At 32.8% G+C, this 18229-nt stretch overlaps 1 protein-coding gene across 11 annotated transcripts in view; it reads right to left on the bottom strand.

Moving 5' to 3' along the window:
- EYA4 (EYA transcriptional coactivator and phosphatase 4) overlaps positions 1-18229 on the bottom strand; it is a 229639-nt gene that overhangs the window by 39554 nt on the left and 171856 nt on the right. For 8 of the 11 annotated variants that reach the window (XM_070419250.1, XM_070419253.1, XM_070419249.1 and 5 more), the window contains exons 5-10: positions 17255-17379; positions 8847-8939; positions 4386-4452; positions 3038-3180; positions 2757-2900; positions 1017-1096 (exon numbers count right to left, since the gene is read on the bottom strand). In XM_070419250.1, the coding sequence (XP_070275351.1) occupies positions 1017-1096; positions 2757-2900; positions 3038-3180; positions 4386-4452; positions 8847-8939; positions 17255-17379 (652 nt within the window). The remainder of the gene's footprint in view (positions 1-1016; positions 1097-2756; positions 2901-3037; positions 3181-4385; positions 4453-8846; positions 8940-17254; positions 17380-18229) is intronic. The other 3 variants (XM_070419257.1, XM_070419258.1, XM_070419256.1) reach the window with 1 other exon arrangement.

Raw genomic sequence — 18229 nt, 5'->3', positions numbered from 1 at the left:
GTCCAATCCAACCCATCCCCACCTTCCTTTCCCTAGAATACCTCCCATTCCTAATACAGAATAAGTACTCAATGAGTATTTGCTTAAATATTAAATTGGTACTCAGTCCATGGTCCAAAATACAGACTACATTTTATATTGGAGCCACTGTATTTAAATATTCAGGTAGCATTGGATCTGTTTTATGATATAAATCTTTCCTCTCCTTTATGAATCTTTAATCCTCTTAAGTAGAACAGACTATTTCTTTCCCTTATGTTATCATGCTACCTAGTAAACTAAAAAGTAAAAATAAAAGTCAAAAGTTTCCCTAGCTGGTCTGGCTCAGTTGATAGAGTATTGGCCTGTGGACTGAAGGGTTCCAGGTTCAATTCCCCATTAGGGCATGTGCTCGGGTTGTGGGCTCAATCCCAAGTAGGGGGCATGCAGGAGGCAGCTGATCAATGATTTGCTCTCATCACTGATGTTCCCTTCTCTCTCTCCCTCTTCCTTACTCTCTGAAATTAATAAAAATATGTTAAAAATAAATAAGTAAAACATAAAAGCCAAAAGTAGTCCAAAGGGAACTTTGTTTAGTAACAAATGTCATTTTGGACTAAAAATGACAGCACAATCCAATTATTGATTACAGTTCAATCAATTAATATTAATAAACTGTTTTATCAAAAAATAAAGTTATATTTAGTATAATTTTGTTTAGTCTTAAACTAAATTATGTTTAGTTTACGATGATAGCAAAGTTTGCAATACATTTTGTAGTTCCGGCCAAATAATTAAAATAATCACAGCTTAAAGTGTAAAGGGCAAACCTTTAGTGAACAGGAAATCTAAGATATATAGAATTACCCATACCCCCAAAATTCTGGATAGCTAATTTTTATTTCCTCAAAATGCTATCTTAATTTTAAATTTAAAAAACTTATTCTGGGAGAATTTGCACTTATGTGGCAACCTGAAACTATTCTTCCCAAATCTGAAATAGACATAAAGAAGCAAGAATACAAAAACTACTATACCTGTTGTGATCCGCTGAAATTTGTTGAATTGGAAACTGAATTATTTGCATAAATAGTAGATGATGGTGCAAATCCAGAACCTACAAGTAAATAAAAAATGAATTCTTAAAGGATTTACTGTAAAATAAAAAATATTTCACTTTCAGATTCAATGATATATATATACATATATATATTTAATTTTGTTATTAAGTCAGTGAAATTTGAAGTTGAGAGGTTTATAAGGAAAATGTGCTTGACTCTATACCTCTTGTGATAACAGGTAACATCTACAACAGTCTTAAGGACTGCAGCTAACCTTCAAGGGTTAAGTGTCTGGAAGTACAGAATATTCAAAGAATAAAATATTATACAGACTGAGACTACTTCCAGATGAGTGGAACTCCATTCTACTCAATTTTCAAATGGTCATATCAACTTGCATTTGCATACAAAAATCACCCAAGTTAAATATCTGGATAGTGTTAGCTTAAGAGATTAACAATAGAACCCACTTAGACTTAATTGATGCTTGCCACCCCTGTATTTTCATTCTTGTGTTCTTTCCTTAGAACAAAAAGAGCTAGGAACTAGGGCTCAGACTCAATAGGGCTTGACTGTAATAATCTAAGGTTTGAGGGTCTTCTAAAATTTACTATTAGGTCAGAAATTTATTCAATGATTTTTTGAATTAAGGCAAACAGGTGAACTATCAATTTGCAGATTTATTTTTAAATATGTTCTTTTGGAATGTACTTGCTAAGATGCAAAGGGAAAGACTACTGAGGCAGATTATTATTTTACCAATGGGTTTGAATAGCATGTAATTAACACAAATTGTCCTGACCTGGAATGTCCAATATGAACGTACTTGGGGAAATAAATGAAAAAGTCTCTATGGTCTCTGTCACATATTTACTGAGGCTGTAGCATGTGAACAAAGATATTTCTCCCTACAGTCTAGGTAAAGAGAGACCTGCCATTTCAGCTAAAAAGGTCTATGTAATCATTTAATTTTAGTCAGCTGACTCAAATGTCTATTCTAGTTGTTTCAGATATGTTAATATAACCCCAAATTTATTACTTTAATAATATAGACAAAATGACAGCTAGGAATAAGCTTTTAATGTTTTTATTATGTGACTAAATTTTTTCTGCAATAAGCACACAGTGATTAAAAAAAATTTTAATTGGAGTAAAAAACAAGGGGAAAAATTAAACAATAACCATATAGGGAGGATTTTGGGTGGTGGTGGTATATTTAAATTATATAAATATTCCTAGTAAGAAATGTAGTATCAATAGGGGAGAGGTATTTTAGGAATGAACAAAAAAATTCTCATTCAATGGTAAATGGGACTTAGAAAGTACTAACTTAATTTTAAATAGAATAAAAACAGCATTATACCCTTAAAAATACTAACAAGAAAATGGTGGTTTTTGTCATGAATCTTTGAAATCACTTAAATAGATGCTAAACATGTGACTGCTGGCATGGTGACTGGCTCAGAGGTTGCTTTGCTTGGACCAAGCTTACTGCCAATTTGGCGCAACTTAAATTTAAGTATTTAAATTGAGTATGGGTAAATATCTTGATGTATATTCAACTTTTTTCATCATGTTTCTTTACTGATGAAATCGTGTGAGTAGAGGTTTAATGTTTAAAACCATCTTCATGACTATATAATTCTAGTCTGAAGCCAAGGAGGCGCATTCAAAGAATTTGTTCTCACATAACACATCTCCCGTGTGTCTACTTACCTGGCATCTGGTAAGAATAAGGTGTCTGGCCTGGCTGTGGGGTGGAGAACCCTGGGCTGTAACTGAGGCACCCACTCTGTAGCGGAGACTGAGTTTGTGGAAGTCCACTCTCTGTCTTGATGCCTGGCAACATCACTCCCAAATCTGTTTGAAAAATGCATGCACAAACCATTTAATTACTAAATGATCTTACTTCCATGTGATATCTTATATTAGAATATACAACTACTAGCAGGATTACCAGCTTATTACCAAAGGAGAAGAGAGAAGACGTGAAATACCGTAAGTGGGCAGGCTGTAGGGCTGTCCTGTCTGTGAGTAGGCTGTGTAGACCGCTGGCTGCTGCATTCCCGAATACTGAGTCTGGCCTGCATAGGCAGACATTGTTTGAGCTGCTGGTGTAGAAAGAATGTGTGGATAGGGCCTAAATATCAGAAAAATAGCATTACTGTGGCAACAAAGACTGCATATTAATTCAGACAGCTTAGATTCAGTGAAACCTCATAATAGCCAGGAAGTAATCCTTTCTTTATCCACAATATAATTTTCACAATATAGGAAAGGACATGAGTCTGAATGTCAGGAGCTCAGGCTCTGCTACAAACCAGGCTAGTGACCTTGGACAAATACTTTAAACTCTCTAAGTCTATACCTTCCTGGAAAATGAGAAATTTTGGTTTAGATATTACATCTAAAGTCTTTCAGGCCTATAATTCTTATTTATATCAAACAAAGCAATCTAATTTATATCAAACAAAGCATATATATATATGGAAAATGGAGCACAGGCAAATTAATTAATATGCTTGTGAATATATTTCCAGTTACTGTGAGTGACCTAATGCTATGCAATGACTACAAAAGTCATTAAAAGTGCTACTAAGAACTCTCTACCAAGAACTAAAACCTAAAAAAAAAAAAAAGTAGGCAGCTAGCTTCTTGAAAATAAATAGAATGCCATTCCCCTCATCATGCCACATTTTACAAAATGTTCCCAACTGGATACCCAACCCCCTACCTATTCTTAAAGACAGACACTCAAGCTGCTGCAGAAAGGAACGCTTAAATGTGTATGAATCAGGGATCCCAAATCTTGACACATCTGGCTGACTGCAACCAAATTTAGATATACAATCAGTACAGTTAAACTTGAAATTTCTACCACTGCCCTCAATAAGTTGACTACAGTATTTATAAAAACAGTACAGCATTTTCTTCAAAAATACATTTATTAAGACTTGAAATCCAATAAAAATACTGTAATGGTGGAACAGATTATAAAGTGATGTTTGAATAAAATATAATGTTTTAGATTTGCTTTAAACTCATTAGCATTTTAGGGTTTTCATTTAAAAAGTCAGTGTGCTCTGTTTTGAACTTGATGCTTTCCTCAAGGTATACCAATATCCAGGATTAAGGGAACTGTCCAGATAAAAGTGAGTATATCTCTATTTCTAGATTTATACAGGATATGTATCTGTCCAACTAATTTATCAGAGTATGTATCTATAACACATTTATATACATAAATGTATCCCAATTTAAAGTTATGTTGTGTGACTACAGATTAATAAAGGTAATCCTGAAAAATTATTCTAACAAATCTGAAAGAATCTACTGACCACTTACTTGGAAGGATAGAGCTGTGGGGAATATTGATGTGCTGATCTGGGACTGTAGCCACTACTTGTTATTACTGTAAGACACACACAAAAGTGCAAAAAGGTTGCTTCATAAGTATATTTCACTAGAGTATACAAAACCAATTTAAAGACATTATCACATTAAAGATATGTATCTAAAAATTCACTGATTTTCAAAAATATGAATTCATTTTCTAAACAGAAACAGATGCCCATTTTATTCTAACTGGACTGCTTCAACTTTGTTCTAAGAGCATGAAATGAATTCTTAAAAATCATTCGCCTCCATCATTCTTTCATTTTCTCAAATAAGTAGCATGCTTTTATGTATTAATATGCTATGGATAAATATATTCAATTACAGGTGATTATTCTTTCATGATATAAAGGTAAATTTTTTTTTCATTTGCAAACTTTATGTTTTAAATTCCAAATATGATGCCAATACATTACCCTTCCTCCATATTTATTTTAATATAATTATAATAAAAATTAAGAAAAATGTGATAGTCCATCCTTGATTTTCAAATTGTCAAATGATACCATATTCTATTTTCTTTCTTTTACCAATCAGATGAGTAATTTAAAAATACAGTCCAAACTATTCTAGTAATAATTGCAATGTACACAGAACGCATGGGTGATGATGCAACACTTAAAAAAACACACACACCATAATTGCAAAACGCAATAGCAACCTTATTTACAAAAGTATTTTGACCTATCAGAGATAGAACTTTTTTGAGAAGAACATAAAGGTGAAAGCCAGGTCCTGTTAATATTTCACCTAAACATGCGGCCCCAAACTGGAATATGTCCAAAAGTTTGGAAGTTTCTCTTTCCTTTAACCATCTGCTTGACTAAGACGGATGTATTGCAAATATATGGGCTCTACCGTGTTGAGGAAGTCCCTTCAGAGCCAATCCATACTGGGCAAGCACACAGAGTGTCTTTATTAGGCCATCTGCTGTTCATTCACCTTTCAAAAAGATTAAAGTAGTACACAACGCAGCACTGGAATTAGTTTAGTCTAATCAATCATAGTTATACTTCAAAGTACTATGTCCTTTCTAAGTTGTTCATAATAATTCTAGAGCTAAACTTTTAGAATTGTAAAAGTGACAAATAGGTTTAGGTTGCTAACTATTTCATGAAACATGAGATTTTTCTATATCAAAATGCTATTAAGTGCCCTTGTGATCTGCTACTTCATAAACAGGTAGAATTTAATGTATTTAAAATGCTATTTGGCCTGTGAACTCTGAGGATGAAAGTCTATTATAGTTTTCATAGCAACAGTACAGAAAGTAGGTTTTCAAGAATATTATGAATCAGTTTTGAAAATCATTAATTATGACTGGGGTGTTATGTTGTAAATATTTTCAGCAACCATTATTTAAGTGTGCTTACTATATATACTTGAAAATACATTGACTAATGAACCATTAATTTTATACTTATTTACTAAAAACTTAAAGAATGTTTAAAACTTTCAAGTGAGAACAGACTTTTTTTACTACACTATGGGCACTAACTGTTCATTACATAATATTCATAGTGTGATTCCACAGGAAATTCAGTCTGATTCATTAATTCATAATAGTGAATACTGTTTATCAAAAATATAGTTGAATGAGGCTTAATTCCATGTTTTTTGTCTCTTATTTATAAAATTTCACTTAGGCACACTCAAAACTTAGACTATACTAATCAGTTGTTTTCATGATTGTGAAACACAAGGCTTTTCCAAAGAGACATCAAATACTGAAAACAAACATTCTCTGAAGAAGCTTTTATTAAATAAGCCAAGGAGCATAATTATTTCAGAAAAATCCCTATGGGTGAACACAAGTCTGAATATATATGATCCTTTCTCCCTCTAACGAATGAATCTAGAAATCGTTAGAATGATGCACTCAAAACAGTATAAAGGGTCAATTAAAATTTCATATTAATGTCTATATGTTCATTTTCTAAATATAACATAAGATCTTTGTTTCAGAAAACTAGGATGTTCGCAAAAAACTTGGAGAGTTTATGCTTCTTAAATAAAATGTCTACATTTCATTCTAACATAAATCTCCACATAACTGATAACAACAATAAAATTTAACTAAAGTGAAGTTGAGCTTATGCTGAACAAAGTAAAGACAGTTGCTACCCAGGCAGCCTAATCTTCAGTATGATTTCTGGAGAACCATGGAGACCTTCCCCATTGCCATTCAATTAATCTAGAGATATTACCCAAAGCACTATACTCATTATACTCCATCATTTCTGCCTATAAAAGTAAGCAAAACTGCTTGCCTTAAAAGTTTCCTGAAAACTAATTAAAACAAAATTATAAAGAATATTATCAGGTTCTCAGAGTATGATGTCAAGCAATTTTAATGTTTTATTCTTATGATCATGGAACCTTAGCTCAGTGACTGTCAACAGGGTGAGAGGTAGGGGATGAGGTTGGGGGTGGAGTAGAAATTTTGCTTGCTAGGGGACATTAAAAATGTCTGGAGCCATTTTGGGTTGTCATAAGTGGAGGGCGCTACTTATCTTGTATAGATGATAGAGATGCTGCTAAACATCTTGCAATGCAGAGGACAACTACCTCACAATAGGAAATAAGTCCATTGTAGATGGTGCTGCTTTTGAGGATTGCTGACCTAAGTCATTGTTGTCCTAAAGAACTTGGTCCATGGTGTTAGAATTGTTCTATACCTGAGTTATCCAGCATGAAAGCCATTAGAAAAACCACATACATCTATTAAACACTTGAAATGTGACTAGTGTAACTACATGGCTTTTTAAAATTTGTACTAAATATTAGTCAATTTAGACTTAAATAGCCACATATGGTTAGTGGCCACTTTTTGGACAGCACAGTCCTAGATAATTCTTAAAAGAAAATGAAGAAACTTTGTAAAAAAAAAAAAAATGTGTGTGTGTGTGTGTGTGTGTGTGTGTGTGTGAATTTCAGATAGGATGACTCTTCCCAGTAATTTTTTTCCTCATGTTTATATTTTCCTATGGGTATCACAGAAAGACTCCCGAATAGCTCAGAATACTGTTCTAGACTATTTATAGCAGAGACTATCTGTGCAGTTTTGATTGGCCTTAACCACTGTTAACTTCTCAGTGCCTTAGTATTCTTACCATAGATCTCTAAAATTCCTTCTGGAGCTAACATTCTGTAATTTTGTCATTTAGCTTTCAGTTAACTTGTGATATGCTATTTAAGTATGTCATCAGTTACTTATAATTCCATTCCTTTTCTTAAAAATATGTTCATATGCATTTACTTTGTAGAATGTTTACAAGGGTTATAATGAGTAATAAAGAATGCTAGAGTTAGTTGGTCCCTATTTAGCTCCTGGGAGGCAAGTGAATTGCTAGAAAAAAATATAGATTAACACATATGAATCTTTATGTATTATTTCTTTCTGTTTGGAGTACTACTATTTATGTGAATACATGACAAGCACTCCCAATCAGTGTGAACTCAGGAAATGGGATCATCTTTATCTTTAAAAATCAAATATATGCTATAATGACATTACCCTCAAGGATATACCTCAACTCTTTACATGAAGCTTACCCACATGAAACCCTTGTCCATGAGAACATGAAAAAATGTAAAATAAAATAGAATAACAGAACCAAGATTTAATTACCACAAATACTTTTCCAGGTTTAATGTTCATCTTTCTGCTATACACATTCCTCCTCACATTAAAAAAAAAAAAAGAATCCTTTCACCAGATAATAAACCAAACAAAATATTGTAACTTTAACTAAGTCAACTTAATGCGTGTCCTCTGTGCCCACCTGGGAGTTATCAGGTATTGGTATTTAAAAGGATTGATGTTTAAAGACTCGCCATTGTTCTCTTTGAAGCATTTGAGTGAAAGTAGTGCTCTCAGAGGCTGGTTCTAATGCAACCCGCATGTGCTCTCCTGCAGCCCATTAACCTTTAATACTTGTCACTCAGCTGCTTGCATGGGAGGATTTTTTTTTAAACCCAGAGAGGAAACAAGGTTATTTAGAAGGAATCAAATGGATAGTTTTACATCTCAAATGTTGGAGAAAAGGCAGTTTTTATGTCATTTGAATGGGCAAGTTGACGGGATAAAGTCAACTATTACAACCTAATTATTAAATTAAACACTGTATAAAATAATTATGAAGGAAGCCAGCTCTGCTTATTTCTGATAAGAAAGTCAAGGGGGATTGTTTTGCTGTCAACTAAAAAAAAAAAATCTAGCAAGATGATTCCAAATATAATTTCTAAAAATGCATAGTTTTATGACAATCAGTTCTCAAAAAAGTTAATTTATTGCTAAATGTATAGAAACCTATGTTCTAACAGCTTTGGTGTTTACGCTGCTCATTCACTAGGAGAATTGTGTGTACCCCGATGTGTACGTAACAACACACGAGCTTAAGGCTTTACCTGACCCAGTAAAAGTGTCAAGCGCTCCATCTCCAGTCGTGGTTGTGGTTTCACTGCTGTTCAAAGGCTCTGTTTTGACTGCAAGGAGAGACACTACGTAGAAGAATAAGTACATGTGAGTTTTATTTCTAAATTGATATCAAAGATGCTGACTGTTCTACTAGTGGTTTTTCTAGCTACCATGGGCATGCAAGAGAGAACTTGAGAAGTCGATGAGGAGAGTTTTGTTAATTTAGCTTCTAAATGGACATGCATTTGGAGAGAACTTAATCGAAAATTCCTCTGGCCAAGCCAGTTCTCTTGAATCTGGCTTTTCAGGGCAGTCCACCTTACGAAGTTGAAACAGCAGTATACATATTTGCATTTTTAACTCACCTAAAGCACACTCTGATTTTATAGTCAAAAGACAGAAAAAAGGAACCATTGGTCAGTCTTCAGAACATTTAATACAAAACATAACAATGAGATATACTAGCTTGTATTTTATTCTCCTCAAGAAGATTTAAAAAAAAATGATTTCATAAGAGTACAATGGAGACATACTGAAATACAGAAACCATGAGCATATTCAGGGGATGGGTGAAAAATGAGGCACTCAATAAATTTTTTGCTCTTAGAAAAAACTAAAGAGTTATACATAAGATGTTGGGCTTCTTATTTTAATGGCATAGTGCTTTTTAATGAATTATAGAGAGAAGCATAGAATAAGAGATGATTTCTACAGCAATAAGTGTATCTTTTGAAAAGTCTTTAATATGTTATTTCTTCTTTGAGGTGGTATATTTTGGCAAAATCCTCACTTGGCAATGATGTAGCCTGGCACACATAATTGTCATTATTAGATGTGAGTGGGGGGAGGGAGGCAGTGGAAAAGCCTCTACTTATTTTGTCACACCATATTTTCCCTTTGTGGGCAGAGCTCTGCTACATGTATCACAGCAGCAAGGGAATAAACTAAATTATTTTCTACTTAACACCTCTTATGTTTCCTGGAATGATACGGTTAAATAACTTAGAAGCAAGCAGAAAACTATAACGAAGAAAGCTGAAGACTAGCCAACCATGAACAAATATGACAAAAAGTATAGTGGGTCAGAAAATACCCACCAACCAAAGAAGTCAGTTAGGTTATGCTGTTAGAAAAGCAATTAACTGGTGGAGAAACATGCAGTCATGATGATGTTCTCTTTCCACAGGAACAGAACTAACTGGACCCTCCCTTAGCGAGCTCTGAGGTAAATTTACTATCCATGTTTCAATAATGTCCTGAAGATTTGCTGGAAGATTCTAAGAGGCTGGAAAGAGGGAGTAAAGAAAGTTTGGCCTACTTCTCCTAGCAAAAGGGAAATTTAAGGTCCACCTCTTTTTCAATAGCAACAATGATCTGAGGAGTAGTATCTCATTATTTGTATAATGATAAGTAATATATGGTGGTTACTACTTTCTAGTAGTAACTTGGATGGTAGTCCCTATTATGCTTATAGCTGATCACTAATTAAATTTACCACCACAAAATTATTTGCTACTACATAATTATTTATTGAGAACTTATTATGTGCTAGATTATTTATATTTAGCTATTCCTTAAAACAACCTTGGTCAATGCAAACCACTATATCAAATGTATACAGGAGGAAACTAATGTTTGGGTGGGCTGAGGGGCCTATTCCATTGCAGGTGATATCAAGCTAAGATCCAAACGCAGGTCTTTAGCGCCAAATCCATGATCTTTTCACCATAACAGGCTATCTTCAGGTATGAAAATGGTTTACATTCATGACAGTGACTCTTCGTGATGGCTCAGAAAGTGGTAAGAATGGGCTATTTCTTAGATGGAGCAATTAGGCACACTTTGATAATAAAAATGAAAGCTCCAAAGTGTGGGAATAGGCTAATACAGTATGCTTTCCATTTCTTCCTCATGAAATATTTTAAACGACAACAAGAAGTAGCAAGTTTGAAGGCAGATAACAACACACACTTAAAAGGTACTTAATACATTCCAGGTGCTCTTGCTGTGCTTTATAGATATTAGCTCATTTACTCCCCATGACAATCATAAAAGGTAGGTGATACTATCATCTTCACTTCTCAGATGAGGGAACAAAGAGGTTAAATAACTTGTCTATAGTCACAGAGCTAGTGAGTGCTAGAATTTGAGACCAGGGTGGTACAGTTTCAGAATCCAAACTCTCAACCATACTGCCTTTGCAGGCTGCACTAACTAACCAAGAATTCCTTTAATCTGTATCCATATAAAGATGTTCCAGAGTGTGACCTAGATGGGCGTAAAGGCCCTTTGTGATGCAATGTCCATATTTATGATAAAAACACAGTCCAAAGCCTTAAAAACTAAGACAAGAGAAAATTTCTTGGAACTTACAAATTCAAAGTGTGGCCAAATTCCTACTTAAACGTATCTAAGTCTATGAACACTATTTGTAAAGTATACTTATTAATGTTTAATAGTAAATTATTATTTTGATTTCAAAAGCAGCAATTATATTTTGATGTCGTAGGTTAATTAATGAGTTCTGCAGTTTTCTACATGCTCAAAATAAGGGTCTATTTCCATAAAAGTAAAATGAGAAAAACTATATATGGTACTTTGCACAGAAGAAATACTTGAATTGTCTGGTCCTCCTGACCACTAATTATCCACTTGCGATTTGTTTTTAATAGAACCAAATAGTTTTTTAAAAGGGTCTAATTAATTTTAATGTATTGAAATGACTGAATTTTCACCTTTAAAATAATCTACAGATTTAATTAAGATTGGCTGTGATTATTGCCAGGTGTTAGCTCTGTCTACTAAACCATTGATTTCATCCCAACCTACATCCATATCCTCATACACATACTAGTATTTTCAAATCAAATCTTGTTCCTGCAGTTTATCTTTAGAACTCAAGTACAGCATTGATGTGTATATTTTTTGGAGAAAGTCTGGTTTATTATCATAACATCATTCACGTTCATTTGTTGCAGTAGCACACTTATTCCTTACAAGAGCGGACCCAGTAATTTACATTTTATATTTCATCTTCAGAAATATGCATTTAAGTGTCCACTTAAAAGAGTGTACATCTATATATATAATTCCAAATACACTTCTTGATGAATCACAAAATTAAACATAGCAACGTTTGACCTTTTAGGTTCTACAAAGAATTTCTGGAGGATTTAGATCAGGAGGGATACAATTCATACCACTGCAGGGTAACAATAAGTACTGCCTGCCAGTTTTAATAATTGCTACAGCCTATGGTTTATGTTTATCTAAATCAATATATTCATTCAAAAACCTATGAGTTCCAAGTATCTTTCGTTCCTAAGTATCCTTAAAGTATTAAACTTTGTAAAATAATTTGATGAAGCAAATGGCTCTCATTCCAAAAAGCAAATGTAAAAAGGGCTCTACTGCACATGTATATAACATTCAGCAATCTTATTTACATGTGATTCACTCATTGATATATTAAATATTTTGGAAGATTCTTTTTCCATGTTATGTAGATTCTAAATACACGGGTGAGCAAAAGTAGGTTGATGATAATAATAATAATAAATAATACAATAATTAATTAATTATAATACAAAAATAAACTCTTTCACGAACTCACAACTGTAAACCCACTTTTGCTCACCCCTTTATAGAAAATGCCATAAATCTGATCAGAATGTCTGATTTGGGTTCCCCCAAATGCTTTGAAGTATTTTCTTAATCTCCATGTAGAATAAAATATTCCCTCCCTCTACTGTGCACCCACCTTGAACACATTATTCACTCATTATTTTCTTGTCTCTTTTCCTCTGCTAGATGTTGGTCCCTTGATGGCCAGTATTGTGTTCTATAGTCCCCACTGGGTTTCCATTTTCTAGCACAGAGCCTGGCATATAATAGAAACTTGCCACACTTTACTAGTAATTGAGAAAGTAAAAACTCACTTTTAGACCCTATCCTAAGTACTCCCAATAGATCAAAGTATTTTTGTATACAATGTATGGCTTATCATAAATCTGAATCTTGTAAATTAGGATCTTTCCTGTATCTGGAAGTAACTTTCGTATACTTGGCATGCATTTACATGCATGAATGTGTATGTACATGAAGTATGTAGACTACACCTATAGCATATATATCTATATCAGGGATGGGCAAACTATAACACATGTTACAAATCTGCTCTGTGGCCTATTTTTAAATGGCCCATGAGCTAAGAATGACTTTTACATTTTTAAATAGTTGAAAATATCAAAAGAATAATATTTTGTGATGTGAAAATTTTAAGAAATTCAAATTTATCAAGTTTTATTTGAACACAGCCAAGCTCAATCACTTACATATTATCTATGGCTGCTTTTGTGTAACAAAAGTTAAGTTGAGTAATTACAACAGAGACCATATGGCCTGCAAGGCCTAAAATATTTACTATCTGACCCTTTACAGAAAGTTTGCTGATCCCTGATCGCTAAAGTATGATTGCATTTATTCTATTTTTATTACTAGTTCTATATTTTAACAATTTTATAAGTGACATTTGAAAGGAAAATCTAGGTACCAATATAAATCTGCAGATGTAATTAGGATTAAGGTGATAAAACATTTTAAATTAAGTGTAATATATTGAAACAGCACCAATGTAATATGGTAGGTTAAGGTAATACTGTCAACTTGTTCATATTAATATAAAATATATAATTAAATTTATCTTTTTTAAAATCTCAAAATTAATGGAAAGTTCTTGAAAACACCCGAAATTAGCTTTTTCCTTTTTTATTATAATAATTTTATGCAATGATCCAATACCAACAATAAAACACAGGATTAAAAATAAAATAATTTATTGTCAATGGGAGAGATTATGCACCAAATGCTTAGTTTGTATTATAAACACCCAACATAAAAAGTCATTAAACATCATTAAAAATTTCGTATCAATATGCCACCAAGACTATGTCATCAATAATCAAAGTATAATCTCACTAAAGATTTGCCTTCTGTGGTCAATTTACATATTGTAAATTCAGAAGAATTTATTAGCTGACCAAACATTGGAGGATATTTTAACATAATGCATGTTTTCTTTTCCTTAAGAATTTGTTGCCAGCCCAGCTGGCATGGCTCAGTGGTTGAACATCGACCTATAAACCAGAAGGTCTTGGTTCAATTCCCGGTCAGGGCATATGCCCCAGTTGCAGGCTTGATCCCCAGTGTGGGGAGTGCAGGAGGCAGCCAATCAATGATTCTCTCTCATCATTGATGTTTCTATCTCTCTCTCTCTCTTCCTCTCCCTTCCTCTTTGAAGTCAATAAAAATATATTAAAAAAAGAAATTTCTGGCCAATTATTATTAAATTATTAATGAAAGAAGGAAATATTCTGGAATTTATTACCAAGCAAATTAAATACATATCTCATTTAGGACAAAAAGTCTTGCCAGGGAAGTGTTACTAACTTTCTTTTATAGAAAAGAATTAAAGCTCAAAAAGGTTCAGTAACTTGTCCGAGGTGACACACTCATAAGTATAGTGACAAGATTCAAATCATATCCTTCTGACACACAAGACCTTGTTCTTCCCAAGTGGCCACATGACACTTAACATTAACAATAAGAACCAGAAAACTTGAAGTGTAACACTCAGAAAAGTGTTTCCAGTTAAGATTAGCCATGAATTACTAAATATTTTATAAATATATATATTTACTATTGTAAAGTTGCCTGTGTTATATTAATACTACTTTAGAACCGAACATCAGCCAATGAGCTAGAAATATTTTAAATCTTAAATGTTTTAAAAGTGATTTAAAAATTTGGAATATTTTGTAACATGAAATTAATATAAAATTAAATTTAAGAGTCCATAAATAAAGTTTTATTGGAACCTAGTCACACTAATTCATCTATATATTGTTCATGGCTGTTTTGGGGCTATGATGGCATTACTAAGTAGTGGAGACAGAGGCAGTATGACCTACAAAGCCTAAAATATTTACTATCTTGCTCTTTATGAATAAAGACCCATGAAGAGAAACTAATTCTGGCAATATATTTTTAACTATGAAAAGTATAGTTTAAGTGTGAAATTGAAAAAAAATTTTGAAATGAAAATTATAAATATATAAGTAATGGGCATAATGGAGTATTCTTCATTCACTGGTCATATAATCTAATGTAATCGAAATATGGCAAGTCTGTGCCTAGTCTAACTGCTTGCTCGTAATGCACATTTGTGATAGGTAGTGAGTTCTGTTTAATCTTGTGTTGGGTGGTTCTATCACAGTGCTATGGAACTATATTTATTTTTAAATTTTGATAGTATATTAACTTTTGATTTAGGAAAAAGGTTTGTTTATACTTTAATATATATTACATATATGAATGTAGTAAATGTCTATAGTTCAAAATATTTTCAAAGACAATATTAATTTACAATTTTAAATATATAGCTTTTATCACTGATGGTTTTTTAAATGAAGGGATTTTAACTGATTGTTAATGTTACTTTAATTGGAATATTTAATAAAGTCTCTAAAATAGCAAATATCTTCTGCCATGCTAAAAAGTCAATATAAATGATAAAAATGTATAGGTTATAAAGATAAACGAGTTTGTATGTACACGCAATCTGTTTCAAATTCTCTGATTGACATGAATGTGGTGCTCAATTATCCACTTAATAAATTGACATGTAGTTAGAAAAACAATTGATGCACCATTTTTGTAAAATTATGAAAAAAATCTAAGAATACTGCTGATAATAAGAATTTGAGATGAGAATACTAGTTGATATGAAAAATGTAGCCAGCTGTTACCAATAAACAACTAAAAGGCATGATCATTTCTCCTTTTCCTTTACAAGTATTAGACACAGAAAAAAAGGGGCAAACACAGAAATAGCAACAGAAAGCAAACCAGAAGGGCAAATCCACACACCCAAGCACATGCAGTGTACCATCATCTCTCATACTTGTTGCGGAAGAGGGGGTGTTGCAACTCAGCAACCAGTCCGCAGTGTTTAAAACAGTCATGTTGTCCCCTGAGAACAGGAACAGTATAAGGGTTCATTGTCTGAGTGCCTGCTCAGTGTACACGAATAGTTTTCAATGCTTGCACTGGTTTCTGACCTTTTCGCCAAAAATCATAACTGCCATGGTATGACTTTTACATTTTAGTTGATCAGGTCTGTTTTAGTTCCGTTAAATATATACACATGATAATTAGTGAACTTCAAGGTCTGCTTCCAGAATGCATAGTTTTTTAAAAATACTATTATTTAGACCAAGCTAAGGTTTAAATATTAATGTTTTTACTCCAGAAGTCATCACTAAACAATCTCATAAATTTGCAATCCTATAATTAATTAGCCAAAACTATAGATGCATGTTTAGAGACAAATAAACATTATAAACAAGAAAAATGTTAATTTACAAAGGGTTTGGTATAAAACATTATTAAATACAGGCAAATTGCAATGCACACAACTTTACAAAGAAGATTTTAGGTTGCGCAGTTCTTCTCAAATAAGTGAAAAGAGGTGTATCAATTTCATAAATATTTATTGAAAATTTTAAAGAAAATATGATGTGGCAAATGCTGATATCTAATAATATGAAGTTTATAAGTTAAAACAAATTTCATGTAATTTCTCACTTACTGAATAAAATAACTAGATCTATAAAACTTGAAAATAATTGATTTAAAATGAAACTTATATGTATATAGATGTAGTCTATATATTGTGATGCAAAAATAAGATTATATTTTCTGGCAAGTTGAATGCATTTTATAAAACCAATATGGCAGTATATTTGAAATAACTGTTATTGTTGCCATATGCTGTGTGTTAATTATGGGTTAATCAAATGAGAAGATACCTGGAAAAAAATATTAAATTCCTATTTTTAAATACATGTTAGGTATTGTTCTCTTCGTAAAGAAAATTGCAGCAGATATACTTTTTCTATTTCCAAATTTACTTTTAAGAAAAACCACATTTTTAAGAAAAAAATTTGGGTAGATTTTCTCTCTCTTATAATTCAAAATAAAATTATAAAATAATACAGTTTCTTTTTTTCTTCATCTTCTTTTTTCGTAAGAACCTTTTGGCCACATTTTCCACATTTTAGAAAATATTTACAAGGGCAGATGCAAAAAAGAAGCTTCACTAAAGGCCTTCAATGTTGCCCAGGGCTGTCTGGATGTTTCTGAATGTTTCCAGTTTTAGAGGAAGAACAAAAAGTTCAAGAAAATGAACAATAAATAATCCATTAACTATATATTCCTTGCATATTATGCTGATTGTGTTCTTGCTAATGAGATATTTCTTTATTAGCAGACCCTAACATATGAAATTGCAGCAAACATTAAAATGTGATTCTGGGTGTCTTTAAGGTTGTACACTTACCTCCTGTCCCATTTGTGGTGACTGATGTGCTACTGAGATTCGCTTTCTCCAGTTTGGAGTTACCAGGGGCATCACCACCTCCAACAAGAGGATGAGGACTCGCTAGGTCCTGCATTTCCATAGACCTATTAGAGCAGGAAGCAAGAGAGCAAAAGTTGAAATCTCAGCAATTATTTACTTTTAAAAAATATATTTCTATTTATTTCAGAAAAGAAGGGAGAGGGAGGGAGAGAGAGAGAAACATCAATGATGAGAGTTAATCATAAATCAGCAGATTTCTCAGCAGAAACTTTACAGACCTGAGGGAGTGGCAGGATATATTTCAAGTGCTAAAAAAAGAAACCTAAAACCTAGAATACTCTACCCAGACAAGTGAACACTGAAGGAGTTCATTTCTATTAAACTGACTTTACAAGAAATATTGAAGTATCTTCTTCAGGCAGAAGTAATAAAATATATGAAAGAAAAAAATCTCACTAAAAATGGCAAACATATAATAAACAGTGAATCAGACACTTAAAAAGCTAATATGGTCTGGCTGGTGTGGCTCAGTGGTTGAGAATTGACCCATGAACCAAGAGGTCACTAGTTTGATTCCCGGTCAGGGCACGTGCCTGGGTTGTGGGCTCAACCCCAGTAAGGGACGTGCAGGAGCCAGCTGATAGATGATGTTTCTTTCTCACTGATGTTTCTATCTCTCTATTCCTCTCACTTCCTTTCTAAAAATCAATAAAAACATATTTTTTTTAAAAAAAGTTAATATGAAGGTTAAAAGACAAAAGTAGCAAAACCAACTATAACTACAAGAAGTACGTAGTTAGGGAATAAACAAACAAAAATTTCTGAAACACAATGAGCCAAACTGTAGCGCTTTAGAATGTGTTTGAACTTAAAATATCGATCAGCTTAAAATATACAGCAAAATATATAGATCAATATACCTCATAGTAACTATAAACCAAAACCTACAAAAGA

The sequence above is a fragment of the Myotis yumanensis genome, unplaced genomic scaffold (assembly GCF_028538775.1).
Source record: "Myotis yumanensis isolate MYYU_CA2020_CCGP unplaced genomic scaffold, mMyoYum1.0.hap1 SCAF_6, whole genome shotgun sequence".
Lineage (NCBI taxonomy): Eukaryota > Metazoa > Chordata > Mammalia > Chiroptera > Vespertilionidae > Myotis > Myotis yumanensis.
This window is presented reverse-complemented; position numbering and strand designations above follow the sequence as displayed.